The sequence below is a fragment of the Perognathus longimembris genome, chromosome 21 (assembly GCF_023159225.1).
Source record: "Perognathus longimembris pacificus isolate PPM17 chromosome 21, ASM2315922v1, whole genome shotgun sequence".
NCBI classification, from domain to species: domain Eukaryota; kingdom Metazoa; phylum Chordata; class Mammalia; order Rodentia; family Heteromyidae; genus Perognathus; species Perognathus longimembris.
In genome coordinates, this window is record NC_063181.1 from 8,781,419 (window position 1) to 8,797,749 (window position 16,331).

The 16,331-nt window shown below is 38.0% G+C and overlaps 1 protein-coding gene across 2 annotated transcripts in view; it reads right to left on the reverse strand.

Annotated features, from left to right (window-relative positions):
* Positions 1-16,331, reverse strand: part of Xpo7 (exportin 7) — a 72,543-nt gene that overhangs the window by 25,917 nt on the left and 30,295 nt on the right. The window contains exons 2-9 of one of the 2 annotated variants that reach the window (XM_048330876.1): positions 10,491-10,637; positions 8,713-8,806; positions 7,799-7,965; positions 6,622-6,687; positions 4,727-4,831; positions 2,322-2,487; positions 1,343-1,416; positions 242-361 (exon numbers count right to left, since the gene is read on the reverse strand). In XM_048330876.1, the coding sequence (XP_048186833.1) occupies positions 242-361; positions 1,343-1,416; positions 2,322-2,487; positions 4,727-4,831; positions 6,622-6,687; positions 7,799-7,965; positions 8,713-8,806; positions 10,491-10,637 (939 nt within the window). Of the gene's footprint in view, positions 1-241; positions 362-1,342; positions 1,417-2,321; positions 2,488-4,726; positions 4,832-6,594; positions 6,688-7,798; positions 7,966-8,712; positions 8,807-10,490; positions 10,638-16,331 lie in introns of both variants that reach the window. The other variant, XM_048330875.1, reaches the window with a different exon arrangement.

Sequence of the window (16,331 nt, forward strand, 5' to 3'; positions counted from 1 at the left end):
CACTTTTAATTTTCCGGTACCAACCTGATCATCCCATCCCCTTACCACCATCTCTGCATTTTTGAAGCTTTGAGGCAAATATGCTCAGTAGCTGTCTACAGATACACATACATCTTTGAAGAACAAGATTAAACTGTTTTTTGGATTTCTGCTAAATGATTTTCTAAGATTGATTTCCTTCAGATTCCTACAACTTTTCATACACTAATAAAATACATATGCAAAATTTCCAAACTCTCACCTGTGGATTTTCCAGTATTCGCTTAACACCATCAACCAGATGAGAGAGAAACTTGGCCCTCTCAGCATTGTTAAAGAGGGATCTTCTGACTGAAGCGATCTGTACTAAGCAGGATAATACCTGGAAGCCGGACACAACACACAAACACAGTCATTAAGACAAGATAGCTATTTTCACCAGACCTTGTCTCCTCCTACTATATTCATAAAGACATCTTTAAGGAGTTTTAGAAAAGAAAAGCCATCAGATTTAAGAAGCCCATAACAACTATCTATGGTTGCATTTAGTCTGAAAATTAGCCAAGCTCTGTGGCTCTCTAGTTTATTGTTGGCTTCCCCTCTCCTATTCTGGCTAGCAGTTTCTCTACAGATGGCTGAAGTTCTTGCTCTATGGCTCTCCCTTAGCCCATGGCTTTAGCTCTTCCACGGTTTTCTTCTGTGTCCCCTAGACATCCCCATTCCTGCTAGCCCCACTGGGGTGCTTAATGTTTTACTCCTGGGTGTATTTTGTGTACCGCAGTTATTGTAGTCCAACAGTCTAATAATGGACCAGAATGGTTTTAGAACTTGAATGTTTTGAGATTAATTGCTGCTTTCAAGGATAGCTTTAAATTATTCAGGGTAAGTATGTAACTTAGCCTTCCCCTAACAGGTTCCAGTATCTCTTTGTATCATGAGCCTGAAGAATTGAAAAACTTTCCTCAATCTGGAAAATCTAGGTGGTTCAGTTAGATAATATAACCCCCACTACAGCTGGTAGTAATCACTGCGATGCAGTATTCCCCAGAAAAGAATCACTGAAAAAGAATGAAGACTTTACTGCTATAACCTTTGGGCTATAAGCTTAATTTCACAGGCCAGGTGACTAACCTTAAATATGTCTATGCTCTTTTGTAGTTTTGTGTTTTTTTTTCGGAGCCGGGGACCGAACCTGGAGCCTCGTGCTCACCAGGTGGGTGCTCTTCCACTGAGCCAGATCCCCAGCCCCAAATATGTCTATGCTCTATTTCTATGATATATAAAACAAAGTGCATATAAAGCTCATTCACTGTTGCTGTTTTCTAGAAATAGATTTACTTCAGAAATTGTAATTCGGACTTACCAGAGGTGAGAATGAAGGAGGGATGGAATGATACAGGTCAAAAAACAGCTGCAGAGTTGAAGAATCTAAAAATGCTAGGAAAACAAACCAACAAAAAACATTTTATTCTGTCTACAGAGCTGCTAGCATTCTTCCTTCACTTTATATCAGAAAATTTAATTTTGTGCTTATTTATCTTACAGAATGTCTATTTCCTTAGGAAGCAATAAACTAGTAGAGGATTGTTTTCCTTTTTCACTTTTTTCGTTTTTGTCAGTTGTGGGGCTTGAACTCTGGCCCTGGGTGCTGTCTAGAACTGTCAAGAGTTCTTCAGCTCAAGGATAGTCTTCTGCCATTTGAGCCACAAGCGTCACTTCCAGTTTTCTGGTGGTTAATTGGAGATAAAAGTCTCATGGACTTTCCAGCCCAGTCTGGCTTTGAACAGTGATCCTCAGATCTCAGCCTCCTGAGTAGCCAGGATTATAAGTATGAGCCACCAGCACCTGACTTATATGTATATTTTTGACACAAGGTCTAAGTTGCTTAGATGAACTCAAGGCTTCATCTTGCTAGGCTTGCCATGCCTCTACCCCCACTTATTTTGTTAGTTATTTGAGAAGATGAGAGTCTAGTGAATTTTCCTGCCCAGTCTATCTTTTAACTATGATTATCTAAATCTCAGTCTCCTGAATACCAAGGATCACAGATGTTAGTCATGGGTGTCTTTGGTGGGCTTTGCTTTTCAAGAATAGATATTATCCTAAATAAATAGATAACAGAAATTCTTATGTAGCTCATACAAAGAAACATGATCTACTTATTACTCAGTAGTTAAGAGTTCTCCCTTGTTGGGAGAATCTAAAAGATGGCTCTAACAACCTCTCCAAATAGGAAAACAGATATTAAAATTCTAAGTTTTCTTTCGAGGTAATAAATACGTGTTCACAGGGGTTCTTTATAGACAAGAAGCAGGCAGATTTAGGTTTGTAGGCTCTTTTACCTGATCTCCAGCTGGTGGGGATCTGAACTGTACACAGGTCATCTGAGGACTCGTCAGTAGATGTGCCGATGAAATCAAAGTTCAAGCAGTTGTGGGTAAGTTTGAGCAGCTGCATGAGCAAGCCATGCTGACTTTCGTCGTTCAAGTTCAGATTCTTTCCTGAAGCCTGAAAAATTGCCACAATAAGCACCAAACAATTGTTCTTCTCTTCCTAGATTATTCCCAGATTCAAAAGCAGGCTGTTAAGCCAGAAAAGGAGGGCTATATTTTAGCATATTACATTTTTTTTCCCTTTGAAAAAGAGTCTCGCTATTATTATGAAAATACCTATCCTCCTTTATATTCTGAACACACATTTACTATAAAAACATGAAGCTAGTACTTAAAGACAGCCAGGGCAGGAATGTCCACGATAATCTTATCTCCAATTAACCACCAGAAAACCAGAAGTGGTGCTGCAGCTAAAAGTACTGGAGTGCTAGCCTTGAGCGAAAAAGCTCAGAGTTGGTACCTACATCCTGAGTTCAAGCCCCAAAACTGATGAAAAAAAAAAAAGAAAAAGAATTTGTGGGAGATTGTATGTAGTAATTTCTGTATAAGGTTAAGACAAAGTTCAACCCTACTCTTTATTTGAGGAGAGGCACTAAAGGGATTTGAACTCAGAGCCGCCTCCTGCCAGCTTGCTAGGCTGGCACTCTACCACTTGAGCTATACTTCTGGCCCTGTTTTTGGTGCTATATTTTAGAGGTGGAATTTTATAGACTTGTCTGCCTGAGGTTCAAATCATGATACTCTAGGTCTTAGCCTCTTAAGTGGTTAGGATTATAAGCATGATCCATGGGCACTCATTCTCCCCCTGCCCACCTCTGTTGGTCAGGAGACTTGAACTCAGGGCATGGGTGCTGTCCCTGAGCTTTTTAATACATTATAAAAGAATCTTCATAACCAGAAATTAAACAAAATCACCACTGAATTTTACTTATGCTCCTGCAGTGTATCTGCAGAGTACAGCTGAAACTACCCCATATCTATGTTGACCGTACATTTCAAGAATCTACCAGACAGGCTTCAGTGATTGCTCATAATCTATTTGGTGAGGAGGACTTGATTCTTTGTTTTTGTTTTTTTTTTGGCCAGTCCTGGGCCTTGGACTCAGGGCCTGAGCACTGTCCCTGGCTTCTTCCCGCTCAAGGCTAGCACGCTGCCACTTGAGCCACAGCGCCGCTTCTGGCCGTTTTCTGTATATGTGGTGCTGGGGAATCGAACCTACGCCCTCGTGTATCCGAGGCAGGCACTCTTGCCACTAGGCTATATCCCCAGCCCAGGACTTGATTCTTAATTTTCTCAAAAGCTATTCTCCCATGGGGGTGATAACAGCTTTGCTAGGTACCTTTGCCCAATCCAAAGAACACATATGGGAATTCAGAAGTAAAACTAAGTAATTGAATAAATGACGGGTCTCATTAATGTGAAAGTAAAATTGGGAAATGTTGGAAAATAAGAAAAACAAAACACAAAATCCTCACAGAAGTATATAGAAAGCCAGAGACTAGTCTTATTTAATTTCCAAAAGGGACAAAGTATCTGAACATAGGTATGAGTGCACAGGACTCTTAGATTGTATTTCTTGCTTACTTCAACTCTTATCAATAAATGCACTGAAAACCAACTGTCTACTTTAAAACAGGCAATTTCCTTATGTGATACTGTCTATCCCTTCAGGTTATTAAATCTAAATGGATGTTAAAAATTCAAAATCCACTTTCTTACAGATGTTACTTGTTTATTTGCTACTTTTAACTCAGCAGGAGATAAGAGTCAACCTAGTTTTGTATAACAATGTAGTTGTCTGAACCTGTTTTCTGAACAATACTAAGAATCCAAATACCATAAAGCTAACATGCTTTCATTCTGAATAGAGATTTTATGTGGTTATAAAACAAGACAACAGATTTCTAACTTTGTGGTAAACTAGGTTCCTTAAGACAGGAGAATGGGATGAGTGTTCATTTACTGTTCTTTACCTAGAGGAACATTTTTTATTGGCCAGTCCTGGGGCTTAAATTCCGGGCCTGAGCAATGTCCCCTGGCTTCTTGCTCATGGCTAGCACTCTACCATTTGAGCCACAGCGCCACTTCTGGCTTTTTCTATATATGTGGTGCTGAGGAATCGAATCCAGGGCTAGGCCACATTCCCAGCCCCACTGGAGGAACATTTTTGAAGTGGGAAATAACAATCCTTTTCTAACTCAGTGGTTAATCTGGCTGGCTTTATACTTTTAGATGTTTAATTTTAGAAGGATGACTAGAGATTTATTAGTGTTCACAGGCTAAGGACTAATGAATTCCTAACTGTCTCAGGCTGCAAAAGGAATCGGGAATAATGATCCAACATACAATCCTACCTGTTTTAGTAAATTGCAGGAAAGTGTGAAGATATCAAATAGTGATGAATCACGGAAAGAAGAGGCTATTTTTCTGTGCTTGGTTAACGGATGGGTGGTGTCTGCCTGTAAAAAAAGAGGCCAATCCAAGTTATAGAATCGATTTCAAGATAAGAATTCTTCATGTAGTCTTCAAATAAACCAGAAAGACTTCAAAAAATGCAAGATAAATACAAAGTATATTTTTAAGGCTTAAATTACAGCTAAATCACATCATGAGAAGATACAGAGGACAGTAAGCTCCCAGCTAACCAGGATCTCAGTTTTCTCTAGCTTAAAGAATAAAAACAAAAGGAGGGATGAGTATTTTGACTTCACATTTAAATTTTTCTCTGTACTTAGGGAGCTAAACTTTAAATTGTAAGAAGACACTGCTAGTAATTATTGTCAGGTCACACTGTGACTTAGTCACAAAACCAGACATAGTGAGAGCATGGGTTTTGGTAAACAAACTCATCAGGAATGAAGTTATTGTTATTATAGAATTTCCAAAATAGTCATTGACTAACAGCCATGTAAATTCATGGCTGATAAATGACAACAGCCTGTAAAATCTCTTTTTTTCTTACCTATTTAAACATGTCATCTATATGTAGAAGTCAGAACTTAATTTAAATGGTTTATAATCTCTAATTTTGTTTTTGTCTTCCAACTAAATCATTAATGTTTTTGTGATTAAGGATGAAATTGTCATTAGTATGCTTTCTATTTTTAACAAATAGTAGGTAATCAATAAGTGGAATAAAAGGGTTTCAAGATTCGGTGTATTTCTGGTCTAATTCACCGAAAACTTACACCTATTTGATTTAATGATCAGTTCATCCAAGGGAATGCTCATTTTACTTTTGTCACATTAAAGAATATGAGCAAGATTTCTGAGATAAATCAAGTCTTCTTTGTTTCTAGGTTTAATCGTAACAGTGGCAGGATAACTGTGAGAATAAAATCAGTGGATAAAAGTGAAGTGCTTATATCAGTGGCCCTGTGATAATAACTCAAAAGTTCAACCTGCTATTATTTTTATAATGATTGATCCAATGGGGATTGCATGAATAGAGAGCACAAGAACTCCAGATTTAAATAAGCTGTAAGCTATTGCACTAAAAGAATGCTGACAGGGTTAATAAAATGCTTGCATAATTAGGAGCAATAGCCACAATAATGCTAACTTTATTAATGCTGGTAACTTGAGGGTGAGATGTTACAATTAATATTGGCTTGTACAATAATAACAGAGCTTTAGATGGATATAAAAGTAAATAATTGAAAATATAACAGCACAAGCAAAAATTACACCAAAACAAAATGCCACTGGTGTTTCCTCTGTAGTGCAGTGTGACATCAACGACTATTTTTAAAAGCAGGTGATATATATTTAGCAGAATATTTCATGTACTCTGAAAAATTTATTGACAAAAAATTTAGCACTAACTTATAGGAACTGATTGTTACATGACTAATACACATTAATGTGTATAGGAACAGAAGGGTTACAGAAATTATGCTGATTCCATTTTTGTGACTTTCGTTTTGGAACTATTCTTTTTTACCAGCAAGACATTTCATTATGATTTTGACTTATAACTATCACTGTCATCTCTATAATGAACATTAGTACCAATTAGAAAAGCTGGGATGGGAGGGTAAATATTCTGGAAACCTCAAGGGGACCAGGACAAAGAGGAGGAGGGCTGCACTTACAGAGGAAAACTCAATGGAACTGGTTTCAAAAGGGCATCAATCACTTACCGCAAAAGCACACAACTGCCAAAAAAGATCATCCCACACATAGCAGAAACACCAAGACTAAGAAAAAATAGGTCACTTACTTCAATGAGGAAGGCTGTAGCACTTACTTGATTAATTTCATTGGTCAGCTGAGATAAAATTGTGACACCAATGATGCAGTACTCAACACTGTCCTGGGAAGGAAAAATGTATAGTGAAAGAGTTAATGTGTGCTTATTTCAACACTTGAAACACCCAGTCCTGAACGAAAAACTCCTGTGTCATTAACAAAACTGCCTTGATAAGGCATCAAAGAATTATACTATAAACCTGCTATTTTGAAGGACACAAAGGTCAACTGCCAGAGTGACTGCTAAAGCTTACCTCCTCAACAAGTAAAATTTTCATATTCTGAAAGTTCCTATAACTGCTATTATAGTATGTCTTATTATCATTAAAAGATAAACGGCAAGATGTACTTGTAAGGTGAACAATGATGGGTAATATAGTATACAGAGACTACATATAACAGTAAGAAAAAGGTGAATAGTTAAGGGGAAAAACACATAAAATTTGTTCTGTCAAATTCATACCCCAAATAATAAGATACCAATTGTTTTTTTTTAACCTATTAATTTGAGAAAATAAAAATGACTGAGTAATTCTAAGGCTAGGACTCTACCCTACAAATACAATTATTCAAAGTCTGACAAGATATACATACTAGGATATTCACTGAGGTATTTAACAGATAAAATAGTGCTCATCTACAGGTTATCAGTTAATTATTATTATTATTTTTGGCTGGTCCTCAGCTCAGTGCCTGGGCAGTTCCTAAGTTTTTTTTGCTCAAGGCAAAAAGCTCAAGCAAAAAAGGCCACAGCTCAACTTCTGGTTTTTTGTTGGTTAATTGGAGATAATAATTTCACAGATGTTCCTGCCCAGGCTGGCTTTGAACGGCAATCTTCAGAGATCTCAGCTATTGAGTAGCTAGGATTACAGGTGTGAACCATAGATGCCCAGCTAAATTAAGGTATTTTCAAGTGTGAGACTCCGAGGCCAATCTCTAGTACTAAACTAAAAGCTAAAACAAACAAACAAAAAAAGCTAAAAACCAAATCCAAAAAGATGTTTTAGCTTGGAATGGTATGAAGACATTTTCAAAAGAATGAGCAAGGTTAAAAAATGCTGAAGAGACTATACCAAAGAATTCCATTTTATGTAACTTAAAAAAACAACAGATAAGCACTGTAACAAATTTATTTATGTTGTTTCATCCACTGCTAGTATACCAAACATATATACCTGTAAAAACCTTGTGACATCTGTGATTGCATTTCTGAAGACATAGTCATCCTTCTGACAGTCAAACCATCCTAGTTTTGTGATTCTGGCATATAACTGAATAAGAGCTTGTGTCACAAAAGTAGCCAACTTTGGCCGTGTGGCAAGATAGTTGAGCACATAGTTCCCTATAAAACAAAAATAGTCCATATGATGGAGAATCCTGCCAGGGAAAGGGTGTATGTAACTTAAATATGCTAATCAGCAGAGGAATGACAAACACCAACTATTTATCCTTAACTTTTTTTTTGGCCAGTCCTAGGGTTTGAACTCAGGGCCAGAGCACTGTCCCTGGCTTCTTTTAGCTCAAGGCTAGTACTCTACCACTTGAGCAGCAGTGCCACTTCTGGCCTTTTTTGTTTATGTGGTGCCGAAGAATCAAACCCAGGGCTTCACGCATGCTGGCGAAGCACTCTACTGTTAAGCCACATTCCCAGGCCCTGCCTTAAATCTCCACCTTTTTTGTTGGGGGGGGGGGGGGGGGGAAGGTATCAGACACGAGGCTTGACCTCTGGTTTTGGGCTCTGTCCCTGAGCTCTTCAGCTAAAGGCTAGTACTCTACCACTTGAGCCATCGCATCACTTAAACTTTTAAATTAACTTCTATATGCTATTAAGGAATGGGACACCAAATTTGAGATTACTGGTAAACTGTCAAATCCAGGATTTTAAACTGTCGTAAGGGAGAATCTGAAGTACACCAGCCTTGAATCTACTCCCAAATGGCTAAATTTCTAAATCCAACTTCCTGGGAAAAAACTAGATACTAGTCTGTATGCCTAGCAATTTTAGTACATTATCACACACTTGACTTATACTACCAGAGCACTAAACAATCGAATTTCTTCAAGACAGAACAGAAGATTCTGTACTTACGAATATCTATTCGCTGTTCCAATGGTAGGGGGTTGTTTGTGCGTGATACAAGCTTGGTAAGGCATGTAGCTGCTAGTAACTGGGAGTAAGATGACTGTGAAAAGGGATTAAAAAAAGGACTCAGTCAGTCACAAGGTTTGTCACTCACATCTAACAATGATGTTTCAAAAACTTTCACTTTAAAATACTCCTGTAATACAGTATTAGAAAGGAAGAAAAAAGGAAATATTAGAGGAATTACCACATTATGCTGCACAGTTAATCTCCAAAATTTATCTTTCCAAAGGCACAGTTATCAGCTCTAGATCTGGGGAATATATGACAGTTTTGTAGTAAATTTCTGAACAATTATTCGTGGAAAAGAAAAATTATGTCCTGAGCAATGGAACAATATTATCTTACTCTCAAGTGTAGCTTTAACATTTTTTCAGTCTTAAAATTTTCCTTAAGTGTCATAGAGCTAGTACATTCTATATGGTAATAATGTTTAAGAAGGAATCATGTAAAAATTCTGCCACATGGCTTAGATAGTATTATATATATCTGGAACAGACTTGCATCACCAAAAATAATCTAATCAAAGATTAAGGATAATTATTAACAAACTAAAAGTTCTAAAGACAGTTGGCTTTCATTTGTGTTAATGTTACCTAACACTACCAGTATAAAACAAGCTTAGGATCAAGCACATATGTGCACTCTAGCAGCAGGAAGGAGTTGACTTTAAGAGCTATATATCTTCTAGAGGGCAGATGCAATGAATCTATTGATTGAATGATCTAAAAGAAGTGTGTATAACTTAACTCACAACACTAGTCAATGTCTGCCCATGACTTCATGGCCTTTAAAAAGGTGGAAAAAGACTTAGCTCTCCCAACCATCAAAGGGCAATTTTAACTATAATTTATCTACAGAACTCAAAAATAATTTAGAATTTCATTTTCAACAGATTTCCACTTTCTCTTACTTCTTGCCAATCTAAAGAATATTCTCTAGAGAGTTAATTTTTATAAACAAATTCTTTAGGGGTATATTGCTGTTCAAGACACAATTCTTCATTATCATTTCTATTTTCACCTTCACCACAGTGATAATTATAATAAGCTGTACTTTTTCTTGAATTCTTCTATCAGTGAAACAATAATATAGGTAGACAAGCCTAAAAAGTCATCTGAACATATGTAAAAAGGAGGCACTCAATTCTGTTGTCTCTTTTTGAAAGAAGACGGGTGCTACCTGTTAACCTCCAGGTGGGATTCTGACCCTCCATGCCTTTTCATGGCACTGGCAGGGTCTTATTAAGACCTCCATCTTGGCAGAAACAGTAGAGTTTTGGTTTAAGCTGTAAGGACTTCTAAAACCTCAACTAACAATAATTTTCACTGTCAATGTCATTTTTCTCCTAGACTTGTAAAGCAGTGAATAGCAGCGGGGAATAGGAAAAGCAGAGAAGATGGGGGAGTTTGTAGAGTGACAAAGACTTTGGGTAGGAGAGGTGATTTATATACAACTTTATCTTCCATATCAGATGGAAGTGACACTTAAGTGCTAAAAACTAGTAGGACAGAAGTACATTGTATAAAGCGAATTTTCTGATTAGGCCACATGGCTTGTCTTCCTAACTTGACAGGTGTGGTACTTTGCAGAAATGAAATAGAAAAGGCAGTGACACCTCGAAGGATCGAGGAAGAGACAGTATGGTCTGTACCCTAAAGTATAGAAACACAGTATTTCCCCTAAGCCTTGGACATCCTCCAGGACTTGTAAATCATACGTACACTTCCTCTCTCAAGCAGCAGCTGGCACTTGCTCAGGCAATCCGGGCTGTTGGTGAATTCAACCAAAGCTTTCTCTGCCTGAAGTCGAGTGGTTGTATCTGTTGTTTCATATAGCTGTTTGCACAGATTCTCTAGTTGGGCCAGGCTCTGGAAAAGATCAGTCAAAAAACAAGTCAGTCTAGCCTACTATCTGCTTGAAATTATGGACAGAGATAAGTGATTCTCAATGAAGAGAGAACTGCTTCTTATTGGAAGTTAGATAGGTTTTATCTAATAACCATCTGTAGCTCTCTTAATTTTATTCTTTAGATGACAGAAAGCTTACAATTTTAGTCATTCCCTTGACAATCACAAATGATATGCTTTTTCTTCTCAAATACCCACCTTTTTAAGGACTTGTAATAAAAATTCTAATCTTACTTATTCTGACATCAATTTAAAAAATATGAAGAGACAATGCTGGTACAGTAAAACACACAAAACACAATTCAAATGCCAGAGATCTTTACACAGTTTTAAAATTCTCAAGTAGTGGCTGCTAGTTTATATGTCTCCTTATACATTAAAATGTCACCTCTGAGAAAGTTCTAGAATGGTTGCAAATGCAGTACGCACCATCCTCCTCAGGTCACGCATGTTTAAAGTTCAGCACTTTCTTCTGATGTACTTTAAACTCTTGCTTCAGTTCCAATTTAAATGGAAGGGTCAAAATAAATTCAACCCTAACATCTGCTCATTGAGAGATAAGAGAAGGGAAACACCCCCAAACAAACCCTTCTCTCCAAATCTTGAACCAGTTCCAAGGAGGGTGTGTGCTTTGGTCAAAGCCCTAAAGGGATGTGAGTAAATCTAGGAGTCAACATGGTATCCAAGGCAAAGTGGAAAGGAACTAGTTAAGACCATACTTAACTATCACCTTCCACTGACTGAACAGGACAGTAAAGAGCTGTTGTTACCTTTTAAAAGAATGGTTTGGACTTTAAGAAAAAATGTGAGCCTACTTTCAGTAGTAGAAGCAAGATTTTCTTCAAGTTGTTTAGGGTAGAAGTAACTATTCTGATACAAAAAAAACAACAACCACCACCTTTGGAGGTTGCCTAACATATTACTCTAGTCAGTCTACCTAAGCCTTTCTATGATCACTTTCCTCATTTTGCTGTGGCTTTATAAATCACAGCTTTTCCACTAAGTAAGGCCTTAGGGCAGGATTCAACCTGATCAATAAATTTCCAACATTGACCAAAGGGAGGAAAAACAAATACTGCCACTCCATAATCAGTGTCACTTCCATGAGCTCATGAAAGAACATCCATCACCCTCACTAAGAAATAAAATTGCCCTGCAAAATATTTTAGGACTATGTTTAGCCTTATGCTTGTTTCTCTCTGATTTTCAGGGGTCAACTTGGATTTCTTTACTTCGAAAACTCTACTTGAAAAGTCAGATCTAAAGCCTAAAGTTCCATATGCAGTAAGTAACTACCTAGTATTATCAGTTTCCAAACCCATCGAACCAAAGAAAAGGGTAATTATATATATTCCATAAACACACGTTTTTTTTTTTTTGGTGCTGTTATGGGACTTAAACTTGGGCTTGGGTGCTGTCCTTGAGGTTTTTGTATTCAAAGCCAGTACTCTACCACTTGAGCCACAGCTCCACTTCAGCTTTTTTGGTAGTTTAATGGAGGTAAGAGTCTCACAGACTTTCCTGCCTGGGCTGGCTTAGAAGTGTGACCCTGAGAGCTCAGCTCCGGAGTAGCTAGGATTACAGGTATGAGCCATCAGCACCCGTCATGTGCATGTCATTCTTGTGCTTGCCAGTACTGGTCTGAGACCTTACTGAAAAATTCAATGAACTTAATTATAAATCCCTATATTCCTAAGCAATGATTAGGTCTTCTTCACAAAATTTTGTCAACAGCAGTTTGTTTTTTATTTCCACCTAAAAAAATGATTCGCTTAAAAAAAGTAACAAATTATTTAAAACACAGGTAATACAGAAGACATCAAGAAGGACATTGTAACCAAAAGTGAAGCTGTCAAAATCTGCTCTTAGAGAACAGATGAACCCTGTAAACTCATCACAGGTTTCCAATATTCTGAACAGACACTCCCCCAATAGACCTGCTACTTAGTGTATAATGACTCTCCTTAAGGTCTGATCAGTCGGTTCCCAGCGCTTCCCCTCTGCAGCTCTCATTTATGTTTATTTCCACCAAACTGTTCACCTGACACTGGCTAAGCATCTGTCTCTGCAGTTCCTAACTGCTAAAAACCTACACGCAGGTTATGGTGGGGGGCTTTGGTGGTGGCTGTTTAGTTTTGATTTGCTAATTTAGCAGACAAAGTACTGTGAGGGTAATGAGTTCCCTGCTCAAGAAACAAGACTGTTTAAAATAAAAAAGTAATTTGACCACTTAGCACAAACAGTTTGAAGAATTAGGCTTTATTTCTTTGTTTCCAGAAAAAACAAACGGGAAACAATTTCGGTTTTTTTTTTTTTACAAACAATTAAGTAAAAACACCTAAAATCACAGGGTTTTAAAGTTATTTTGGGTTGCCCACACTACCAAGCTAAAGAGGAACAAGATGTTTACATTTGTCATCCTTTGATTCTGTTTCCAAAGCAAATCTAATGGGAATATTTTGAATTACTTTTTTTGTGAACTCAACAAAAAACAATTTACCCTATGGTTATCTAATTAGCTATTAAAACTAGAACTTCACATTTGGGTTGGCAACACAGCACAGCATTCTCCTCTTCACATGACAGCACTGGAGCCCAACCTTTCACTGTCCTGCAGTTTTTATTATGGTCATCTATTTTGTGATGCCACTTAGTCACAAAATAGATTCAAGAAAATGTCTGCTTTTTTCCCTGGGACTGTCACACCTACAGTCCTACCTGATGCCACTGAAACTTTAAAAAGCATATTTACAAAACTTGAAGGCAATACTCTTTTTAACTTGAAACAAATTTTTTTTTGAGGTGCTGGTCCTTAATACTGTCCTAAGCCTAGTGTTAGGGCTACCATTTACCCACAGCTCCACTTCTCCCTTTTTTGGTGGTTAATTGGATGTAAGTCTCATGTACTTTCCTGCCCCAGCTGGCTTTGAACCATGATCCTCAGATCTCAACCTCCTGAGTAGCTAGGATCACAAGCATGAGCCACCTGTACCTGATTTCATTTGAGTTTTTGACTATGACTCTGTCAAAGTTTAGATTATTCTATGTCAAGAAACTGCCCACACTTAAGTTTACAAATTCAATTTAAGCCACATTCTTCTTTTAAATCATCTCTTAATAATTAGCAATGTTTTACTCATTAAAAGCTGATCCTAGGGCTGGGGATATAGCCTAGTGGCAAGAGTGCCTGCCTCGGATACACGAGGCCCTAGGTTCGATTCCCCAGCACCACATATACAGAAAACGGCCAGAAGCGGCGCTATGGCTCAAGAGGCAGAGTGCTAGCCTTGAGCGGGAAGAAGCCAGGGACAGTGCTCAGGCCCTGAGTCCAAGGCCCAGGACTGGCCAAAAAAAAAAAAAAAAGCTGATCCTGTTTAACAATCAGAATTCATAAAACTGAAAAATCAAAAATCTACTTCAAAAGCTATTTATTCCCTCACAGCTGAGGACCAAACTCAGGGCCTTGCACTTGCCAGCCAAGTGCTCTCCCAATGAGCTAAATCTCCAACCCTCCAAAAGCTATTTGAACTGTTATTACTAGTTCTGTTTTGTTCTTTCTTATCAAATATCCTTAAAAAAATTTTCACTCAAGGTTTCCTCTTGTTTATTAAGTTAATGTAAGACAAAATTTTGGGGGCAAAGCTCTCAGAAGTTGTTTTTGAGAAAAATAACGTATTTATTGCAAAGGAGTCACTGGGGAAAACTAGCTAGCTTTCTGAGTAAGAATGTTCACACATGAAAAAAATTACTCAATTTTCAAAAGTTAGCTTATGAAAAAGCTTACAAAGCCAAAATACAAAAAATCTAAATAGGCTGGGGATATGACTTAGTGGTAGAATGCTTGCCTAGCATGCATAAAGCCCTGGGTTCGATTCCTCAGTACACACATAAATAGAAAAGGCCAGAAGTGGCTCAAGTGGTAGAATGCTATCCTTGAGCAAAAGAAGCTCAGAGACAGTGCCCAGGCCCTGAGTTCAAGCCCCAGGACTGAAACAAAACAAAACAAAACAACCCAACAATCTAAATACACAAAATATAAACATCTAATAGACAAAGGAAAAGGACTACAGTCTCTGTAATCTTACATCAACTCAATTAGGAGTAAACACTGATGGTTAGGATACAGAAGTGGAACTCAGAAGCTGCTCGTAAAGTCTGAATTGATTCAGACCTGTTGGAAACATGGTAATGTCTATTAAAGCTAACAGACACTTTATGACCCAGCTTTTATATTTCTCCGTACACAGTCAACAGGGATGAGAATTAATTCCACCAAGAGCACATTCAGGAATGATCATGGAAGCACTGAACACAATTTCTAAACAGAGTCAAGTGCTCATTAATAGTAGCATGGGTAAATATTTCACTTCTTAGTTTGGGAGGTTACTGAGGCAGTTACTGAATATTATTTAAATTTCATACTTACATTCTATCATTTGAACCACAGATCCAGCCCCAATTCATGTTTTAGAACCATGCCTCCCATTATTTTTCAGGAAAGGTAGGTAAGGCTCTGGGTGTACTTGGGGACATTCTACTTTTGAGAATACTGAGAAGTTAACACTTTTGAGCTGCAGATGCTGTGTAATGTCTACTGCCTTAAAACAAAATAAACACATATTTCAGCGCATGATAACGCTATGCCAGAGCCTGGTATGTATTAGATAAGGATGGCAAGTCTGCTAACACATGAGGCTGCAGAATTCTACATTGAACTTCAAAACACAAATCAATTCTAACTTGTAATAAACATATGATCTCTGCATTATGGGTAATACATGGGTAAAAAACAGGTAAACAAATTACTTATGAAGCAAACAGTGGAACTGACCTTCTCTATATATTTCATTGTTTTCTGGCTCATCTATATAACCCATCAGCATTTACTCATCTGTGCTAGAAGGGGGTTTGGGTTCTTTCTTATAATGACAAAAAAGATGTTGAGAATGGGTAGTTTCAGCATTAAGGGGAATCTAATCCACTATAACAGGTATTGGCCAGCCTGTAGTTTTGTTCCCGCCCCCACCCACCCACCCCCAGTCCTGGGCCTTGGACTCAGGGCCTGAGCACTGTCCCTGGCTTCTCTTTGCTCAAGGCTAGCACTCTGCCACTTGAGCCACAGCGCCACTTCAGGCCGTTTTGTATATATGTGGTGCTGGGGAATCGAACCCAGGGCTTCATGTATATGAGGCAAGCACTCTGGCCACTAGGCCATATTCCCAGCCCTGGTTTTGAAATTTGACATATGTGCTAATATTTCATAACAATGTCTATGTCTAATATTCTAGATTCTCATGAAAAACGAGAAGGCATGAAAATTCTGGCTCTGTATTTCAAAGTGTCACTAGCCAGATGGCTTCTGAAGGAAGTGTTTGGGGGTGGGGCAGTTTGCCTAGCTCCCAAGTTCCTGCACAACTCCCTTTCATATCAGAGGTTCAGGATGTCAGAAGTAAAACTAGAGAGCATGACAGTACAATAGATCTTGGAATAATTTTGGCTACTAACTGTCAAATTTGGTTAAAACATCTTCTGAGAATAAGGGACTACATAAAACCTAGGCAGAGAACACAGGGAGATGGAGAGTTAAGCATCTTGGATATGGCTCTTGACAACCAACTCTGTGCGACTCTAGGCAAGTTCACTTGCAGTTCTCAT